The 18,942-nt window shown below is 52.0% G+C and overlaps 9 protein-coding genes across 9 annotated transcripts; 4 read left to right on the top strand and 5 right to left on the bottom strand.

Moving 5' to 3' along the window:
* Positions 1-323: 323 nt before the first annotated feature.
* VTN49DRAFT_5733 (uncharacterized protein) lies at positions 324-926 on the top strand (the record flags this gene model as incomplete). The annotated part of the gene is made up of 2 exons (XM_069413823.1): positions 324-349; positions 608-926. 2 exons carry the CDS (start codon positions 324-326, stop codon positions 924-926), a joined length of 345 nt encoding a protein of 114 aa, XP_069266456.1.
* A 151-nt stretch (positions 927-1,077) lies between these two features.
* On the top strand, positions 1,078-2,364 carry VTN49DRAFT_5732 (uncharacterized protein; the record flags this gene model as incomplete). The annotated part of the gene is made up of 1 exon (XM_069413822.1): positions 1,078-2,364. One exon carries the CDS (start codon positions 1,078-1,080, stop codon positions 2,362-2,364), a length of 1,287 nt encoding a protein of 428 aa, XP_069266455.1.
* Positions 2,365-2,576: 212 nt separating this feature from the next.
* On the bottom strand, positions 2,577-6,253 carry VTN49DRAFT_5731 (uncharacterized protein; the record flags this gene model as incomplete). The annotated part of the gene is made up of 2 exons (XM_069413821.1): positions 2,577-6,161; positions 6,221-6,253. 2 exons carry the CDS (start codon positions 6,251-6,253, stop codon positions 2,577-2,579), a joined length of 3,618 nt encoding a protein of 1,205 aa, XP_069266454.1.
* A 776-nt stretch (positions 6,254-7,029) lies between these two features.
* Positions 7,030-9,788, top strand: VTN49DRAFT_5730 (uncharacterized protein; the record flags this gene model as incomplete). Its single annotated transcript, XM_069413820.1, has 4 exons — positions 7,030-7,055; positions 7,149-8,913; positions 8,966-9,196; positions 9,252-9,788. 4 exons carry the CDS (start codon positions 7,030-7,032, stop codon positions 9,786-9,788), a joined length of 2,559 nt encoding a protein of 852 aa, XP_069266453.1.
* Positions 9,789-10,056: 268 nt separating this feature from the next.
* VTN49DRAFT_5729 (uncharacterized protein) lies at positions 10,057-11,355 on the bottom strand (the record flags this gene model as incomplete). Its single annotated transcript, XM_069413818.1, has 1 exon — positions 10,057-11,355. The coding sequence occupies one exon, from the start codon at positions 11,353-11,355 to the stop codon at positions 10,057-10,059; it is 1,299 nt and encodes a 432-aa protein (XP_069266452.1).
* Positions 11,356-11,980: 625 nt separating this feature from the next.
* Positions 11,981-13,371, bottom strand: VTN49DRAFT_5728 (uncharacterized protein; the record flags this gene model as incomplete). The annotated part of the gene is made up of 4 exons (XM_069413817.1): positions 11,981-12,390; positions 12,448-13,086; positions 13,155-13,268; positions 13,341-13,371. The coding sequence occupies 4 exons, from the start codon at positions 13,369-13,371 to the stop codon at positions 11,981-11,983; spliced, it is 1,194 nt and encodes a 397-aa protein (XP_069266451.1).
* A 346-nt stretch (positions 13,372-13,717) lies between these two features.
* On the bottom strand, positions 13,718-15,462 carry VTN49DRAFT_5727 (uncharacterized protein; the record flags this gene model as incomplete). Its single annotated transcript, XM_069413816.1, has 8 exons — positions 13,718-13,882; positions 13,943-14,311; positions 14,360-14,626; positions 14,680-14,766; positions 14,822-14,893; positions 14,945-15,052; positions 15,141-15,307; positions 15,405-15,462. 8 exons carry the CDS (start codon positions 15,460-15,462, stop codon positions 13,718-13,720), a joined length of 1,293 nt encoding a protein of 430 aa, XP_069266450.1.
* Positions 15,463-15,993: 531 nt separating this feature from the next.
* Positions 15,994-17,368, top strand: VTN49DRAFT_5726 (uncharacterized protein; the record flags this gene model as incomplete). The annotated part of the gene is made up of 3 exons (XM_069413815.1): positions 15,994-16,125; positions 16,197-16,323; positions 16,398-17,368. The coding sequence occupies 3 exons, from the start codon at positions 15,994-15,996 to the stop codon at positions 17,366-17,368; spliced, it is 1,230 nt and encodes a 409-aa protein (XP_069266449.1).
* An 804-nt stretch (positions 17,369-18,172) lies between these two features.
* On the bottom strand, positions 18,173-18,924 carry VTN49DRAFT_5725 (uncharacterized protein; the record flags this gene model as incomplete). Its single annotated transcript, XM_069413814.1, has 4 exons — positions 18,173-18,232; positions 18,293-18,671; positions 18,729-18,848; positions 18,905-18,924. 4 exons carry the CDS (start codon positions 18,922-18,924, stop codon positions 18,173-18,175), a joined length of 579 nt encoding a protein of 192 aa, XP_069266448.1.
* Positions 18,925-18,942: the final 18 nt, after the last annotated feature.

Here is an 18,942-nt window from a genome sequence, read left to right as displayed (position 1 = left end):
GCTGCCGAATCACTTGCTGATTATACCAAACTTGATACGCTTATGCTGAAGCCATTGATCGTGATCCTCAGCGCATGGATGCCCCGCAGACCTAACCTCGCCTGCAAAAGCACCCAACTGGCCCATAGGATCCCTGGTACCACAGCCATTGAGCATGCAATCGTTCATGCTAGTGAAGGACAGGCAATATCTTCAGTCTACCATGGCATACAGCTCCATGAAAAGCTCTTCACTGCGATTAGCGGTCGTGCTGCCGCCGTAAAATCCGTAATTGCCGACACTGGATGGAGGAAACCGCCGATTCGCCCCGCCAATGGAATCACATGAATCTCATCCCGCCAATCGCTTGGTATGCTGCAGAACATTGTGTCTCACGTGACTCGATCGATTGGCGCCAAGTGGCGTTCCGACCTCGGCCGGGATTAGTAATGAACCCAATCAGGCACCCAGGCATCTACCGTGCCTACAAATTTCTCTGCCTCATTTTTCTCTTCGCTTTTTTCTGTCAACTACCAGTCGCTGAACCCAGTCGACTTTTGTCTCATCACTCAGGCCCTGCTCTATCTCCGTGACTCGGAGTTTCCATTCGAGATTCTCACCGTGACAGCCTTCGTCCATCCGCTGGACAAATCTGCGCTCGGACGACAAGACCAACAGAGCCTTTTGCTATCCGTTGGTCTCACCTGTTCACCTTTGCCAACGAATCGTCCTCCAGAGACATCGTCAAAAAGATTGTTCATGTATTCGCCCTACGTCAACAATTTCGACCACCATTTGCCGCTCAAGCTGCATTTGTTTCGCGACCTGCGGAAACCGTTCAGCATACAATCAAGATCCTGTGGTTGAGAAAACCGACTGGGCTGCCCTCCTCCGTGACTGTTGATAATTTGCTTCAACCTGCCTCTTTGGCATCATTGAAACTGTGAACCGTCGATTCTTATCAAAAACAATCCTACGGGAAATCCATTGCCGTATGTCTTCTTGTGGCAACGGCAATACACCTCGCCTGAGTCCGTCGTCGTCCTTCCTTGCTGCCGTTCATTCTTGTTAGTCTTGTGAAAGTACACAACCGTCAAAATGGCGACCATCAACATTCGTCGGGATGTCACCGATCCCTTCTACCGCTACAAGATGGAGAAGATCCAGTCCAAGATTGAGGGCAAGGGCAACGGTATCAAGACTGTCGTCGTGAACCTCAACTCCGTTGCCCAGTCGCTGAGCCGTCCTCCGGAGTACGTCATCAAGTACTTCGGATTCGAGCTCGGCGCGCAGGCAAATGCCAAGCCCACCGACGACCGTTGGATCATCAACGGCGCCCACGATGCCCCCAAACTGCAAGACTACCTGGACGGCTTCATTGAGAAGTTTGTGCTCTGCAAGAAGTGCCGCAATCCCGAAACCGACGTGGTCATCAAGGACAACCGTATTCTGCTGGACTGCAAAGCCTGCGGGCAGCGTTCCGAAGTTGATCCCCGTCTCAAGTTGAGCACTTTTATCTTGCGGAGGGCGGCGCAGACCCCGAAGGGCAAGAAGGACAAGTCGGCCAAGAAGTCCCGCCGCGAGAAAGCCAAGGAGAAAGAAGCAAACGGAGACAGGAATGGCAGCCCGGGCGATAGCAACCAGTCCGATAACGGCGATGCCGATGGAGAAGTGGAAATCGCAGCCAACAGCGACGACGAGTTCACTCGCCGCATTAAGAACGATGCCAAGGACATCAATGTCCAGGATGACGATGGTGAAGACGAGATCAAGTGGTCTGTCGACACCTCGGAGGAGGCTGTCAAGGCCCGTGCCAACCAGCTCGCTGCCGATGTCAAGCACTCTCTCGTCCTCGAACCAGCAGAGGAGGAAGAAGAAGGCGGCAGCGGCACCAGTACCTATGATGAACTGGGCAGCTGGATCATCGAGACGGCCAAGAATACTGAAGGGGGCATTGCCAACGTCAGCGACATTGAAATTTACAAGAAGATCAAAGAACTTGGCATCGAACACAAGCACAAGACTCTGACGGTCCTGGCGCAGACCATCTTCGACGAGAAGATTGTCAAGCAGATCCCTAACCGGGCGCCCATGCTGAAGAAGCTGATCTCATCGGAGCGCCACGAGAAGGCCTTCCTCGGTGGCACCGAGCGCTTCGTGGGCAAGGATCATCCCGAGCTCATCCCTCAGGTGCCGGCGATCCTGCTGGGTTACTATCAGAATGACCTGGTGTCTGAGGAGGTGCTCAAGGCGTGGGGCTCCAAGGCTAGCAAGAAGTACGTCGATCTCCCCACTAGCAAGAAGGTGCGCAAGGCTGCCGAGAAGTTCCTCGAGTGGTTGGAGAATGCCGACAGCGAGGAGGAAGAGGACGAGGACGAGGAGTAAAATCCCGATCTTCGTCTTCATTGGGGATTGTTGTCTGGCTCCTCTTTTGTGGACTGAGTATTATGACTAGGACTCTTGTTGATTTTGTTGCTTGTTCTTTTTGTGCTGGTAAACAAAGACTCGTCGCTGAAATGGTTACTGCTCTGATATGACTCGGTTCATGACAGTCTTTCGTAGTCTAATTCGTAACCTTGATGTACGTACATCATTGCTTAGAATACAACGTCAGCAAACAGATTCCTCCTATCTAGTCCCTCTCTCTGTAACACCCTCTCATTGAACCTCGCAAGCTCCTCACCCAACCCACTCCGTACCTTAACCCGGCCATCCTCCTGGTTCCCCTGCACTTCCTCTCCTTCCCGTTCCCGGAACAAAAACCACGCCAAATCCTCATTCCACTTCTCCATCGTCTGGATTGCATGATCGACCTCCTCTTCCACAGCCTCGAGGACACTTTCCCTCTTACTTCCGTTGCTGCTGCTGCTGCCGCCGCCGCCACCTGCGACGGTAGTAATGGCGGTCACTTCTTTAGTGCTGTTACCCCGCGAAGATCGGCGGAGGTGATACCGCTGGTAATAATTCCCGCCGACGAAGCGGGCGACCCAAGTCGCGATGAACCCACAAATCTCATCGCCGATCGCTAGGGGCAGCCGCGTATGCGCGAGCATCGAGATGAAAAGAGAGATAAGGCTACGCCAGATGGTGTGATGAGGTGTGAACGAGCGGGCCGGGGTGGTTGCTGTGGTTCGTGTCGTGAGGCTCATGTCAAGAAAGAAGGGTTTAGCGGGCGTCAGGGCGGCTGATTGACTTGAAGAGGAATGTTGAGTCTGTTTGTTGGAAGTGGTCGCAGCTCGTCGGGCGAGGTTCTTCTCGGCATCGGCACGGACCTGCTCCCAGCAACGTTGGTAGATGCGTCGCCAGCGTGGGTATTCATTCTCCACGCGCGACGACATAAAGTCCCCCGCGTATTGGCACATGGTAGCTACGGCAGTGCATGCCGCGCTCGTCACATATGTTTCTTCACGAATGTCTTCCTCGTCAGCGGCGCGGTTTTCGAGGCGTCTGATGACTTCTGTCGAGGAGGATGATGAAGACTTGTCGAATGTTAATGATCGGTCTGTAGCGGATAATGATGACGATGAAGGGAAGGCGATGCGGGCGTTGATGGATGGCCAAATGTCGTTGATCAAGGGGAGGAAACTTTTCTCGTTTCGTGCCAGAACGGGAAGCGCCTGACTGACGAGCTCGAGGAGTGATCGGCGGAGGAAAGGCGATGGGGACGAGAGGTGGGGAGGAACGGATTTGACAATATGCAACAGCAAAGTATGCGGCTTGCTAAGCGGCTTTTCTGCGTCCTGAGGCTCTTTTGGCGCTGGCAATGGCTCATCAGTCTCGTCTGCGAAGCCCTCGACTTCAGGAACTGATCCTTGATCTTGATCTTGCTCTTCTAATGAGGGCCCGCCATCGAGTTCCCTCGTCCATGGCCGGGCAGGATGAGACAATCGTTCAGACTCGAGCTCCCTGTCAAGTTCTTCAGACTTGACTCTCCTTTCTCTTCGGCGGGAGACCTCTTCAACAAGAGCGCCTATCGGTAGCGGCTGGACGTCGCGGCCCTCGGCTCGGTCCTGTTCACCATCCTGCGTAATCGCAAGTAACGAAGGTTCTTTCACACCTTCGCTCACAATTGCCGACAAAGTCGAGAACAACAATTCCACCAACTTCGGATATCCATGATACATGTCGATGATGCCAAAGATCGAATCGACAACATCATCCAGGTACGGGATCAAGCCAGCCCCGGTGAGCTTTACCATCATCAAGAGAACTTGCGGCGGATATGGAGATGCGTCGAGCGCGTGTAGTTTCAGCCCAATGGCATTCACGAGATAGTCCACATTCTCGATGAGCATGGCGCGCGTGTCCGGGTAGTTGCAGCTCTTGGTAAGGATATTTAGACACGCCATGGCGTGATTCTGCAGTGCTGGGTTATTCGATGCCAGGAACTGGAGAACAGGGTACAGTGCATCGATCAACTCCGGCCGAAATTCCTCTCCGAGCTGCTGGGCCTGCAGTGCCACCGCTTCCAGGGCCAGGGCAGACAGCTGCCAATTGTGAGACTCGCTGGAAGGCGTGTCGTTCAGTATCTTCAGGGCAACGAAGTAAAGTTCCTCAATCATCGTAGAGCGCGACAGAAGTGGGGTTGATCCGTCGACTTGCAAGAATTCATCAATGTCTGGACGACTCGTCGAAGCAAGAAACCTCAGAGAGAGCCAAAATGGTGCGATGAGGCTCTCACCTGACGATTGATGAACTCTATTCATAATGAATCTCGTGATAGCGTCCGCGGAGTCTGTGTGATTCAATTTCACAATCATGGATTGCAGGTCTGCAAGGGTCTGCTGCTGGCTGCTATGGTGAAGCAGAACCGGCGGAAATGACTGTAAGGACCCCTGCTTCTCAAGTACAGCAACTTCCATCCCAGAACCCGGCGTAGAACTCAGCTGCTGCGGTATACCCTTGGTCGATTGGACAACGGCCATCACGCTGTCACTTAGACTGGCGGCCATATTACTCTCCAGGATGCCCGAGCTAACGTGCAGCTGAGACAACACTTGAAAGGTAGTCGAGATTTGTTTGATTGCTCTCTGTTTGAGAACTTCATCATTTCCCTGCATCGTTCTTCGGAAAGACATTGTCCATGTATGCAGTAGATCCTTGAGAATGTCGAGAACATGAGGGTAAACAGTAGCAAGATGCTGCAAAGAAGAGTATGCATTATTTCCCACATTTCTTTCGTCGACTTCAGAAAGCACAACCACTGTCTCCACCATAAGTGTTTGAGAGTCGCCCAGCGACTTATGGCAGTCCTGAATCACCATTACACATAGATCCAGGAGGGCGTCTCTGACTTGTTGCCGATCATGACGCCGTACCTGCACAACATTTGCAAGAGCAATTTTGATCTGACCAGCCGTTGCTTTCAGCCAGGTCTCGTCCAGAACCAGCCTGTCAGGAGACTCCAATCGATCAGCCTTAGATTGCCACTCAAAGGCTACATTATCGTTGAGCACTGAACGCAGGATGCGTGTCAAAAGCTTCAGTGCTCCTTCTAAAAGCCGAAAAGAGCGGCGAACTTGAGTTGATTGTTTCAGGACTTTGACCAAGGCAGAGACAGTCCGGGGCATGATGCTGGCCAAGACCACTCGGTCTGTGATGCGATCGAAGAGCATCTGCAGAGCTTCCATGGCGGCCCTCCCAATGTCATTGGAACTTCCCTCTGAGACTCCTTCCAAGAGCATATATACTGTCTGGTCGATAATTGTAGCAGTTCCGATCTCATGGAAGATCGTCTGTCTAGCCGTTGGACCCTCAAGCACCCGAAAAAGAGCCGCCATGCACTTGAAAATTGCACAAGTAAGCTCCTCAAGCTCAGCGCTGAGTGTTGCACCTTTTTGATTTTGGATTGGATTATTTCCAATCAAAAGGCTCAGTAGGATGAGAAGCTGTTTTCCCATCTCGGGTGACAGTCGCTGCCGCCATCCTTTCTCCACTAGGATCTCAGTTGACTTGATGGCGAGTTCGACGCAGCGAAGAGGGAGACGTTTCGCCTCGTTGAAGACCTGCGAAAGTGGAAAGAAGGCATATTCCGCAAGCTTCTCATCAAGAGCATCTTTTGAGCCAAGGGACCGGAGTACCTCATAAACCGCGTTCAGGGCCCGTTGTACGTCACTAGGCTGGCTTTGACCAGCCCGCAGGCGGAGCGCTACCGAGCTTAGCTCGACGCATGGTGGGCGCAGCTTCAAGAACCATCAGCGACGGAATTCCCAAACCAGGCACAGTACATGGGCACCAGTACCTTTCCGAAGGATTCTTGCCGCTGATTCTCCATAGTACTTAACTACGCTTTTAGTTCTTCACCCTAATTCCAGTACTTCACTTGGTCCTTCGACAGAACGCATTTTAGAGCCTCCAGTCACGCTGGAGATGCTAATGTCAGTCGAACTGCTGATATCAGGGCGAAGGCGGTGAGAGCAACGCGAGTCTGAAGCAGTGAACGAGGACGAATGCGAGTGCCTAGGGGCCCTAAGCTAAACCAGATCAGAATAAAGACACTCAGAGTGCGCTATACCAGATATGGATTAGCAACTATAACCAGACCAATACTGTATTTAGCCCGTAAGGCGCTCATGAATTGCCTGTATTGAACTTAGGTTACCGTAACGTATTGTCTCAATACGGAAGACTCATGCACGTGATGTATTTTCGCGTTTATCGTCACGTCACGTCGCGCGCGTCGCTCAAGCGGTGCCTGTTCGCTCAGCTGGTTTTGGTCATTGTCTGCCTGGACAATGTGGAGTTAAGTACGAGACAACATAAAGAGAGGCTTGCCTTGAATTGTGATAAACCGGCCTCTCGAGTTCCGCAACATTTTCTCTTTCCATGCTTTTGGCGCGCTCCGCAGCGCTGCGTCCATATCGAAGCTCCGCCCCGGCAACGCAATTTAGTCGCAAAGTACTAGCGGGACGATTGCCGCATTTGCACATACAGACATACAAACTACATTCTGCGTTTGGAATTGTTGGGCCACCAGCTGTTTCTCTCCAGTTCTCCACAAATTGTCACAGTCGAAGAATCATTGGGGGAAGCCGCCTGAGTGCATTCGCTATGGGACCGAAGCAAGCCACCCTAGGGTACGTGAGAGATCCCCAATTGACGCTTCGGTGGGTTGTCACATAAATTGACAGCCATCTACACGATGGCCTGCTAATCGCAATGTCACAAAGGCGGTTTTTTGGCTCCGGAGCCAGCCAAGATTCGACTAAAGAGGTCCCGAAGAGACAGACGAAACTGGCGTTTACGAAAGGAAACAACAAGGACAAGGCACCGTCCGAGGAGCCTGCGAAGGAAGACCCAGTGCAAGAAAATGGGAAAGATGTCGAGATGAATGGGGTATCGGATGGAAATGAGGATAGCAAACAATCGCCCTCCCCGAGTAAAGGAGTTAAGAGAGAGCAAAGTACGGAACCCGAAGAGGATTCGGATGTCCAGCCAGTGAACAAGAGGCGACGGAAAAGCCCGAAGAAAAGCCCTCCAGGATCTCCGGGAAAACGCTCGCTTGATGATCCTTCCAGCCCGAAAGCCATAGAGAAGGCATCCGGCGAGAAGACTCCAGTCGAAGAAGATGGTGATGAAGCTGCTGAAGATTTCGTCGTTAGTGACGATGAGGATGAAAAGCCCGAAGCGAAGAAAAAGGTGATGGAAAAGGTTCAGAAAACGCTCAAGAGCTCGGGTAAAGATCCCTACCCGGACTGGAAACCGGGAGAGCCAGTGCCCTATGCTGCGCTGTGCACAACATTCTCACTCATCGAAATGACTACGAAACGATTGGCCATCCTAGCCCACACGTCCCTGTTCCTGCAACAAGTCCTGCGGTTGACACCCGAAGACTTGCTGCCGACTGTGCAATTGATGGTCAATAAGCTAGCAGCGGACTATGCTGGTATCGAACTCGGTATCGGTGAATCATTGATCATGAAAGCCATCGGTGAAAGTACTGGCCGCAGCTTGGCCGTTATCAAATCAGATCAGAACGAGATTGGCGACCTGGGACTGGTTGCAGCCAAAAGCAGGATGAACCAGCCCACGATGTTCAAGCCGAAACCTCTGACTGTCAGAGGGGTACATGAGGGCCTCCTGAATATTGCCAAGATTCAAGGACATGGCGCACAGGAAAAGAAAATCAGTGGGATCAAGAAACTCCTCTCGGCAGCCGATGCCGCCATGGCAGGGAAGGGCTCGAAGGGCGTGGATATCACCAAGAACAAGGGCGGTGCAAGCGAGGCGAAGTACATTGTCCGGTTCTTGGAAGGGAAGCTGAGACTCGGTCTTGCTGAGAAGACCGTGCTCGTTGCCCTGGCACAAGCGATTGTGACTCACGAAGCGGCACTGAAGGGCAAGACACCCACGGCTGATGAACTAGCCGCAGGCGAGTCAATATTAAAGACGGTGTTCAGCGAGGTGCCTGCTTACGAGGTGATCATTCCGGCGGTGCTCAAGCACGGCATCACGAAACTCCGTGACGTGTGCAAGCTACAACCTGGTGTACCGATCAAACCAATGCTTGCTAAACCGACAAAGTCTATTACAGAAGTTCTCGACAGGTTCGAGGGCAAGGACTTCACGTGTGAATACAAATACGACGGTGAACGAGCTCAGATCCACTACGTTTCCCCGGAATCAGTCAAGCATTACCCAAGCGCTAAGGAAACTCTCCAAAAGGACACAAAGGGGCTGGCTGCCATTTTCTCTAGAAATTCGGAAGATTTGTCGAAGAAATACCCTGACGTTCTGGCTAAACTCGAGACGTGGATCAAGCCCGGCGTTCACAGCTTCGTGCTTGATTGCGAAACAGTTGCCTGGGATGTGCAAAATAAGAAAGTGCTTCCTTTCCAACAATTGATGACTCGCAAGCGCAAAGACGTTAAGGCAGAGGATGTCAAGGTGAAGGTGTGCGTGTTCGCATTTGACTTGCTGTTCCTGAATGGCGAGGTAAGAGCCTAACTCGGGACACCAAGCCGGGATTGATGCTAACAAGCAACAGCCAACTGTCCGAAAAACGCTACGCGAGCGACGACAGCTTCTCCACGAGTCGTTCCAACCTGTTGAAGGCGAGTTTGCCTTTGCGCAATATGGCAATACAAACGATCTGGAGGAAATCCAGACGCTGTTGGAAGAAAGCGTCAAGGCGTCCTGTGAGGGGCTGATGGTGAAGATGCTGGACACAGAAGAAAGCGGCTACGAGCCGAGCAAACGAAGCCGGAACTGGTTGAAGGTACTGACCCCAAACATCCATGAGCTGACAGCTTCGAAGCTGATCGAAACCGCAGGTCAAGAAAGACTACCTAGCAGGGCTAGGCGACTCGCTCGACCTGGTTGTCCTAGGTGCGTACTACGGTCGCGGTAAACGCACATCCGTATACGGCGCCTTCCTTCTCGCTGCCTACAACAGCAGCACTGAGACGTTTGAAACAATCTGCAACATCGGCACGGGCTTCTCGGATGCCCTTCTGGAAGAACTGCACAAAACACTATCCCCGCTCGCTATCGACAAACCGAAGCCATTCTACCTGCACTCTTCCGTACCCAAGGACCAGCCCGACGTCTGGTTTGAGCCGAAGCTTGTATGGGAGGTCAAGGCGGCAGACCTCACGCTCAGCCCCCGCTACAAGGCGGCTGCGGATGAGATTGGGGACACAGGTAAGGGCATCTCGCTGCGCTTCCCACGGTATATCCGGGCGCGTGAAGACAAGAAGCCCGAGAAAGCGACAACAACGCGGGCAGTGGCGGAGATGTATCGGAAGCAGGAGAGTGTGGCCAAGGAGAATGCTGCCAAGGGCGGTGTTGATGATGATTGGGAATATTAGCCCTAGTTTCTTTTGAAACCATTTGTAAATTATCAAGAGAATCGGTCGAATTTTTGAGATGGATAGTATCCCGTCGCTAAGTAAAACCCTCACATCACCGCCATGCCAATTTCCTTGCATTTGTACCCCTTCATGAATCCCCGTTAACAAAAGAAAGTACACACCGCAGACGCCAACCAAAGCACCGTCCATGTAGATGTTTGTACAGGAAACAAGGAAAATAATAAAAGAAACATACAACTCAAGTTGAGAAAAAGAAGAAATTAGATCACTCTTCATACTTTCTCTTCACCCCTGTCCCATTCATCGCCGCGGTTGGTGGACGATGGTGCCTCGAATGATACGCCGCATGAGAAGATGACGATGATGATGGTGGCGGGTGTGTCGCATACGTGGATGGTGGTTGACCCGCTTGCTCTGCCTGCCGCTTCTTCCACGCAGCCTTGATAGCCGGCGCAGCACGAATGAGGTCTTCCTCCGTGACGCGGTCGCGGATGGATTCGAGGACCTTCTCAACGGTGCTAATGTGGTTTGCGTCTGGCTTGTCGTCTCGTAGACGCAGGAAGCGCCACCGCCCTTCGTTGTCCTGATAGCACTCGACGACGGTGTCGTCGAGGGGCACCTGCATGGCCTTAAGCTTCTCCCATTCCTCCGGCGTGAGGTACATCTCGCCAAAGGGGCGATATTCGCCGCCGTTATGCACGACAAAGAGATGGCAGATGGGCTGCGCGTCGTAGTCCGGGTACGGCTGGACGATTCCTTCTGCCTCGTCGTCCGTGTCGGGTTCTAGCATGGGGAACTCCAGGCGCATGCGGAAGTCGATCGTGTTTTCCTCCGGCGGTTTCCATTTGAGAATGTGCTCATCCGTGCCAATCTTGTACGGCGTACTGCGGCAAGTGAAAATAAGGCCATCGTTGCCGTGGATCTTTTTCACTTTCGGGATGATATCCTTGAACATCATCTCAATGCCGTAGCTGAACTGCGTCGACTTGTCCTCCACCACGAACGGTCGGTGCTGCTTCTCCTCCGGGAATCGTTCATACATGGCTTTGTACGGCTTAAGCACTTTTTCCTTGAAGTACGCCAATCGCTTGTCGAGCGTGCGGTGCATCAGGCTCTGCCCGTCCAGAACCATGCAGTCAAACACTAGATACTTCAATTGCGTTGTGCCGTCCTCGTACGTGTCGTTGACCAACTCGCCGTCCAGCAAGGTGTCCACGTGAAACTCGCGAAATGTTTCGTCCCCCGGTACGGGAAAATGGAGCCCCGGCACGTAGCGATAGTCATTTTTGCGATCGATCAGGTAGTGCACCTCTGGCGTGTCGGAGTCTGGGTCGCCGCGCGCAAAGTACATCAAACAGCGCACTCCATCAGTTTTTTCGCATACAAAGTAATCCTCCTTCTGCAACTCGATCAGATGTCGCGCCGCGAAGCTGACCGGCTGCGCGCCGGGGAAGCCCAAGCTATTGCGCCCAAGTAGTTGTGCAACCTCCCTCCGGAATTGGTCCGCCAGGGCCGGCTCGGCCTTAATCCCTATTGCGTCGAGATCGGGGACGTGGCTGACCATTGCGACAACGGTTCCGAGGGGTTTGACACCATAAATCAGGAATTTGCGCGAGAGCGTTGATCTGGGATTCAGTATAGTAAGGTCGACTGCGACAGCCCGCGAAGACAACGGTCGCAGCCGCCCGGTTGAAGCCGTTGGACGAGGTGAATCGGAAGGCTATGTCCAAAAAGAACGGACGGTATATGGGAGCGGACTCGCTTTCAGTTCATTGGGAAAGTAATCGCAAGAGAAATGCTATAGGAACAGAACACAAAAGCTGCCTTTTGATCGAGTCCCTGATATTGTCTGCCTCAGGCATCAAACTTCACCAACCGGCCAAACTTACTTCTGCATTAGGAAATTACCTTGTGTATTTAAGATTTTCATTGTCTCTAGAGCTGAAAAAACCTGAACGACGGAGCCGATCCTTAAATCATAGATTCCAGACTATAACGCTCCTTTCTATGATGAAGAACAATAGATGCATGATGTTAGATGATGACCGTAACAACGATACAGTTCATATCCTGGGTATCATGAAGCCCTGACCGTCACCAAACCCAAAGCAGAACGCCGCCATAAAACGCAAGCCCGATATGTAATATACAAGAACGTGCAACTGAAGTATTCCAAAGTCATCTTCTTGTTACGATGTCGCAGCCACTGCAGTCTTGACAGCGGTAGGTGTTCCCGCGGAACGGTTAGCGTTCGAGGAGACACCACCTTTCTTAGCTGCATCCCCTGAAGCATCCGGCAATGTCGATGCCGGTCCTGTCGGGGTGTCCAACTGTAGGAGAGGATTATCCGCATTTCCGTCCGACTCTCCAGTTGAGAATAAGCCGCCACCCCGCGGTCCGCCCAGGACGTTCGAAAGCATCTCCTTCATCCGGACGTACTGATACTTCTTGCGGGTGGGGATGAGGGTATGCGTAACCAAAGGTTGTGGACGAGAGCGGGAAATGGCCGCCATAACAGCGTCGCGTTCCTCATCCGAGTCTACGGGTCCGCTGGGTTCGAGGTCATCTTGAAGCGGTGCGTTGGCATCAATTGCAGCTTCTATAAGACATCTGTCAGTAACCAACACAAATGAGTAAAAATCCAAATGAACCATACTTTGCTGCCGGGCTTGATTCTTCTTCTGATATGCCTGGAGCAGCATATCATATGGCAACGATCGCCCGGGGACGGCTCTCTTTGCCCCCATCGAATGGCTCTTGCAGGTAAGCGATCGCGCGCACTGCGTGCCATTCGGCAGCATAACACCACATTGCTTCTCGACATCGACCGGACCCTTTGGCTTGGGAACCTTAGGTTTGGGCTCGTCCTTCTTTTTCTTTTTCTTAGGCTCCTTGCTGTCCTTGTCATCCTCCTCACCAGCCTTGCGCTTCTTGCTCTTTTTCGGGCCATCGCCGTCTGTCACGGCGTTCTTTTTGGCGCTCTTCTGACTTCCGACTCCATCCTCATTTTCTTTATCGTCATCATCCCCGTCCGCCAACTTCTCCTTGGCCTGATTCTTCGCATCACGAGCTTCCTTCTTCTTCCGGGCTTTCTCCTGCTTCGCTCGCAAACATCCCCGGATATGTTCTGCCGCTGTTTGTTTCAACACCGGCCGTTTACAATGCTTACAAACCACCGTTTCCAGCTCTTCCTCTCGGGGGTTCCCAGAGGGAAACGCGGCCATGGTTTTCTCGTCTAACTGCGGAAGTACAGGCGAGTCGTCCGGGGAACCGGGTGCGTCAATATCATTATTCTCTGATAATCGGAAGGCCGTTAGCATTCATTATCTGCTCATGTGATTTGAAGCCACGCTGCTTCCATACCATCAGTCTTCACGCCATTTACGCCTTCTTTCCTAACGATCTTAATCTTTCCAGGTTTGAGGTCTCGTTCTGAAAACTTGTAACCCGATGCTTCGACAAGGCCACTCCCGGATGCTTCTCACAGTATATCGTCAGCAACAGCTTGCGTGAAGATCAATGAAGGAGTGCAACGGAGGTAAAGCATACCCCGTCCAGCGGTGGTTCCGTTGGTGGCCATTTTGTCATCTCACAACCCAAAATCTCCTATGACGGAAAATAATGAACAGTGCTAAGTACTGTGAAGGCCACGTAAATAAGGCACACCCCGGATGCCTTGTCCAAGCCGATCCCAAGATCACGAGATTACGGGGTGTCTGGAAGTGGAGTTTTTTGTCACCTTGTTTGCGGTGGACACGGCTGGGGTCGGAACGTTGGGTAGAAGATCACGTGATTGACATTTTAACAAAGACCACCCAGCAGCCAACGAGGAATCCGATAGTACTGAACATTGCAATTGAAGATGCTGAATATTCTACAGTAGAAAGGGTATATCACAACTATATTACATATTCCTGAATCATAATTCATGGCCGATATCGTGAAAAACAGACACTGCTGTTTGTCCCACCAAAGCCAAAGCTGTTGGAGAGCGCTACATCAATTCGACGCTCCTGCGCAGCATTCGCCGCATAATTGCAATCAAATTCCGGGCTGAGTCTGTCCAGGTTTATTGTCGGCGGCATGATGTTCTACGTCTGTGAGCATTTTTTCCGAAAAAGGGTGACTGGGATAATTGAGAGAGGACTTACATGGTGAATGGCAAGAATAGAAAAGATGGCCTCAATAGCACCTGCACCTCCTAGTAAATGTCCTACGGCGCCTTTTGTGCTGCTCACATTGATCTGCGCGGCGCTCTGTTTCCCTCCATTGCCGAGAAGGAGCGTCTTGATGGCGGCGTTTTCTGCCGCGTCGCCAATGACAGTGGATGTTGCATGGGCATTGACGTAGTCCACCTCAGCAGGAGAGAAGTTGGCGTGTTTAAGGGCCCTCCTCATCGCGGAGAGGGCACCTTCGCCGTTTTCCTTGGGTGCGGTAAGATGATGTGCGTCGGCGGAAGTACCGTAGCCTTTGAACTCGGCGTAGATACGTGCACCTCTGGCTTTGGCATGTTCCAGTTCCTGATTGATCAGCACGATTGTTTCGACAAGAAAAAGGATAATTTGTACCTCGAGAACAAGAACTGCTGCGCCCTCTCCAATCACAAATCCCTGGCGATCGGCATCGAATGGTCGTGACGCCTTCGATGGTGCATCATTGTAGCCTGTCGCAAGGCTCCGTGCGCGCGCGAATCCCGCCATTGCTAGCGGATGGATACAGGATTCTCCGCCGCCAGCGACCATAACATTTGCATCGCCGCATGCGATAAACCTCGCGGCGTCGCCAATTGAATGTGCTCCTGTTGTGCAGGCCGTCGTGACGGCATGGTTCGGGCCCTAGGTAGTTCTTAGCATAAGTACACTTTGGAACACGGCATAGAGAACCCTACTGTAAAGCCGTACTTCATCGAGATGTGGCCCGCACCGAGGTTGATCAATAGCTTTGGTACGAATAGCGGTGAGATCTTCCGATATCCCTGGAGAGCGAATCAGCCCTGCCGTTGAACCGAGGAAACTACGAATTTCCTGCACTTTTTGTTCGAATCCTAACGAGGAATCATAGAGCTCATCGAGATTCCCAATCCCGGATCCCAGACAGACTCCCTACCCCCATCTTAGCCTCTGCCCGAAAGCAACATTCAACCAACAACATACAGTCTCTTCTCTCTGCTCCGGAGCCGTGGGTTTCCACTCGGCATCTTCCAGAGCTTCTTCAGCGGCGGCCATAGCATACTGAGAAAACTTTGCCATTTTCCGTTCCTCCTACAAGAAAGAAAATGGACAGCCAGTCAATCATTCCGCTCTCAATGAAGTTCCCTATACTTCTGCTACTGCAAAGAGTAAAACTTGCATCTCGACTCAACCAATCCGCCGCTCGCCAGCCGCCTTCCGAGCGAGGGCCTTCCGGTACCACCGCAGCAACATGGCATGGTTGTTCTCGGACCTGCGGTAGGCGGTCAAGGATGTTCACGATTCCGCAATGGCCATCGAGGAGACGGGACCAGGTGCGACGAATCCCTAAAATGGCAAAGCTATGGCTTCAGCAAACACTGCTCTCATCCGATCTCCAATATCAAGACGGTCTAAATGGGGGAAGAGGAAGCTATAGCTGTACCAACACCCAATGGCGTCACCGCACCCAGGCCAGTCACAACGACGCGCCGCAGAGACATGGCATTGTGTGATCCGCAGTGGATTCACGGACCAGGAAGAAACCAACAAGGACGAGCTGTCAAAGGGAAGGATTCAAACCGTTCTTCTCTGGTTCGGACCTCGGCCGAACCTCTAGCAACCCTTCGATGAAGACCATCAAAGTCGATCCGGAAAGGAAAGTCACGGCGATTCGGCTCAGTTATGTCAGCACTGTTGCTGATGTCATTGGGTGGTTGGCACTTCCCCTTTGGGAGATCGTGGCATAATTCCTGCTGCAAACGGCAAAATTAACGTAAAACTTCCCTTCGAGGTAAAAACGTAAAGAAACGTGGGGACGGAGAAAACAGCGATCAGACCCTCATCAAGGAAAAAATAGATGCACTTTGCACCAATCATACAAGAGAAATAACCATACAGATGATAATAGATCCATTCAGTAGGGCTCCCAGGACGGATGCAGGCTCCATGATATATCATCAGTTCTCTGCTCTTCGTTCTTTTCATGAACGCCTCAAATCAAAGTTCATAGATTAGGTTGCAAAGCTGACATCATGATCCGTCTATTAAGAGCACTCTTGCTGCTCAATTTGGGCATCGCTACTGTCGCCCATTCACATCAAGAGCATGAAGAAACGGTCCCAGAGGATAAACGGCAAGAGTTGCTGGCCAAATGGGAGCAAGAGGTATGCATCGGAAAATTCTTCTCTTCATTTTTTTGCGAAGTTCAGCCGCTTATCATGCTTTCTGCAACCAGTGGAGTTTCTCCGGCATCTCAACTTTTGCACATATGCGCAGTGTCAAGTGTTTGATAGAGCCAGAAGAGCGATATGACATTGCCGTGGTTGGGGCACCATTCGATACGGCAGTTACTTATAGGCCTGGTATATCTCCAAAAACTTCCTTGCAAAAAAAGGCAGATGCCTATAACAATGACATGAGCTAACTATCTATATAGGAGCCCGTTTCGGCCCTCGTGCCATCCGTGCTGCAAGTGCTAGGCAGCTGCCCGGCAGCAGCTACAATGCGCGTGCAGCAATTAATCCGTATCTATCATGGGCCAAGCTGGTGGATTGCGGCGACATCCCCATCACGCCATTTGACAACGCCCTGGCAGAAAGGCAAATGTACGACGCCTTTCTGGAGCTGTTGAGTCGTCCCGCAGCCACCGACCCCGAGAAGCTCGGAAACAAGAATAGCATCGGCGCAGGAAAGCCGAAACTAGTCACGCTGGGCGGAGATCACAGCATCGCCCTGCCTGCCCTGCGCGCTTTGTACAAGATCTACGGCAAACCTATCACGGTGCTGCACTTTGATGCTCACCTCGACACGTGGAATCCAGTGCGGTATACGTCGTACTGGCTCAGTGAGCAATCCAAGTTCAATCATGGCAGTTTCTTCCATCTCGCCAGCACGGAGGGATTGATCTCCAATACAACATCGGCACACGCAGGTCTTCGTACTCGGCTCACTGGTGCCACGGATAGCGACTACACAAACCCTGGCCCCGAGCAGGGCTTCATCCGCATTCACGCAGATGACATTGATGATCTTGGGCCACAGGGCATCGTGGATGTTTTGCTTAATCGTATCGGCCTTGACCCTGAACAGCCTGTCTATCTCTCTGTCGACATCGATGTCATCGATCCCGGTCTCGCCCCCGGAACCGGCACTCCGGAGCCTGGTGGCTGGACGACCCGAGAGATGATCCGCATTTTGCGCGGCCTTGAGAAACTCAACCTTGTCGGTGCGGATATCGTAGAGGTGAGCCCGAGCTACGATAACACGGGCGAAACCACCGCTTTGGCTGCGGCGCAGGTTGCATTCGAGATTATCACTAGCATGGTCAAGGCCGGGGTGAAGGAAGATCTGGGAGGCTGGTATGGTCGAAAAGATGGGTCCGCTGAGAAGATTAAGGATGAACTGTAAATAATCATAGGAGACGCCGAACATGCCACGATGACTTACTAGGGAATGAATTCTCTCTCCCCATATTCACCTGCTCGTACTGGAGGACCCTGTAGCCGGACAGAAGTTAAAACAAGAGATGCAGGCCACAAGGTCTGGGGCGGGAAATGGAAGCGAGCAAACGGACAGGTAGAAGAGCAGTAAGGGGCTTCAACAGAAGTGCTTTTCTCATCGTCCATAAACTAGGGATATTGCTGCATAAGGGCAACTACTTGCTTTCTCAATCATGAATTGAATTGGCATACGTCAGAATGCGACAACGGGAGAATAACAGAAAATGAACACCATGAAAACAGCCAAGATCTGGACGCCTGCGAATTTGTAATATAACGCCGATAAATATAGGACGCATAACAGACAGCAACGACAACGACAGTGGGAAAGAAAAGGAAGACAAAGGAAAAGGAGAAAACATAGGTCTTTGATCATTTCGGGCGGGCATGGTTCGCGTCGATGGCATCGTGACAATGCTCAAATGGATAATCCATAGCCAGTCTCGGGGGAGTCGGGAAACATGGAGGTTCGTGCAAGGGGACGGCATGAAGGAGATGGAGCGAAGGGCGTCCCCGGTGAAAAGGATATCCAACGCGATCCAGCACATAATTATCGATCTTCAGCTCGAAATTGTCCGAGATCGATACACAGCCCTGCCGGAGACAAAGTAATTGGGAGAACAAAGACCTTGATAATGGGAATGGTCTAGAATCCAAATAATCTAAGCCGAATCCGTCCAGCTACATCGGCCATGTCGTCGGTAAAGCAAATCTACAGCAGCACACACCGTCGGCTCTTCTTCACGGGCGGTTCGAGAGCCGCAACGATCGCCTATTATCCGTCAGCGAATCCGTCTCTTCAACAGCCAGCGCGCCCAGAGTAATGCCGTACCTCGTCAAAGACATCTTTCAGCTTGTATTGTGTCAAGGCAGAGCACTCGACATATTTCACGGCGCCCAACTCCTTCGCCATCCGATCGCCATCTTCCTTCCGAATCGGCTGCATCTTCTGTTTGGCAAGCTTCTCTCGCACGACCGGGTCATCCCGCAAATCGGTTTGCGTGCCAACAATCAGGCAGGGCACACCGGGGCAGTGATGGTGCACCTCAGGGAACCACTTCTCCCGAACGTTTTCGAAGGACGCTGGCGAAGTGACGGAGAAGCACACCAGGAATACATCTGTCTGGGGGTATGACAACGGGCGTAGACGATCATAATCTTCTTGTCCGGCCGTATCGAACAGTCCGAGAGTGTATGGCTCATCGCCGATCCTAGCTCAGTTAGCAAATCACCGTAAATTTCCCATGACGCCTAACAGGCACACTTACATGACCGTCACGGCATAATTGTCGAAGACCGTGGGGACATATTCCGATGGGAACTTATTCGTCGTGTAGGATATCAATAGACATGTCTTGCCCACCGCACCGTCCCCAACCACCACGCACCTGGCGGCGATTAGCTGATCCCGTTCGCCATCGATGTTGACGAGTATAGCACGTACTTGATCGTGGCAACAACCATTTTGAAAGTCTCCTTTCA

The sequence above is a fragment of the Thermomyces lanuginosus genome (assembly GCF_041956635.1).
Source record: "Thermomyces lanuginosus strain ATCC 200065 unplaced genomic scaffold VTN49scaffold_35, whole genome shotgun sequence".
NCBI classification, from domain to species: Eukaryota; Fungi; Ascomycota; class Eurotiomycetes; order Eurotiales; family Trichocomaceae; genus Thermomyces; species Thermomyces lanuginosus.
The sequence above is the reverse complement of the archived record's forward strand: the minus strand, read 5'-3'. Positions and strand labels throughout refer to the sequence as shown.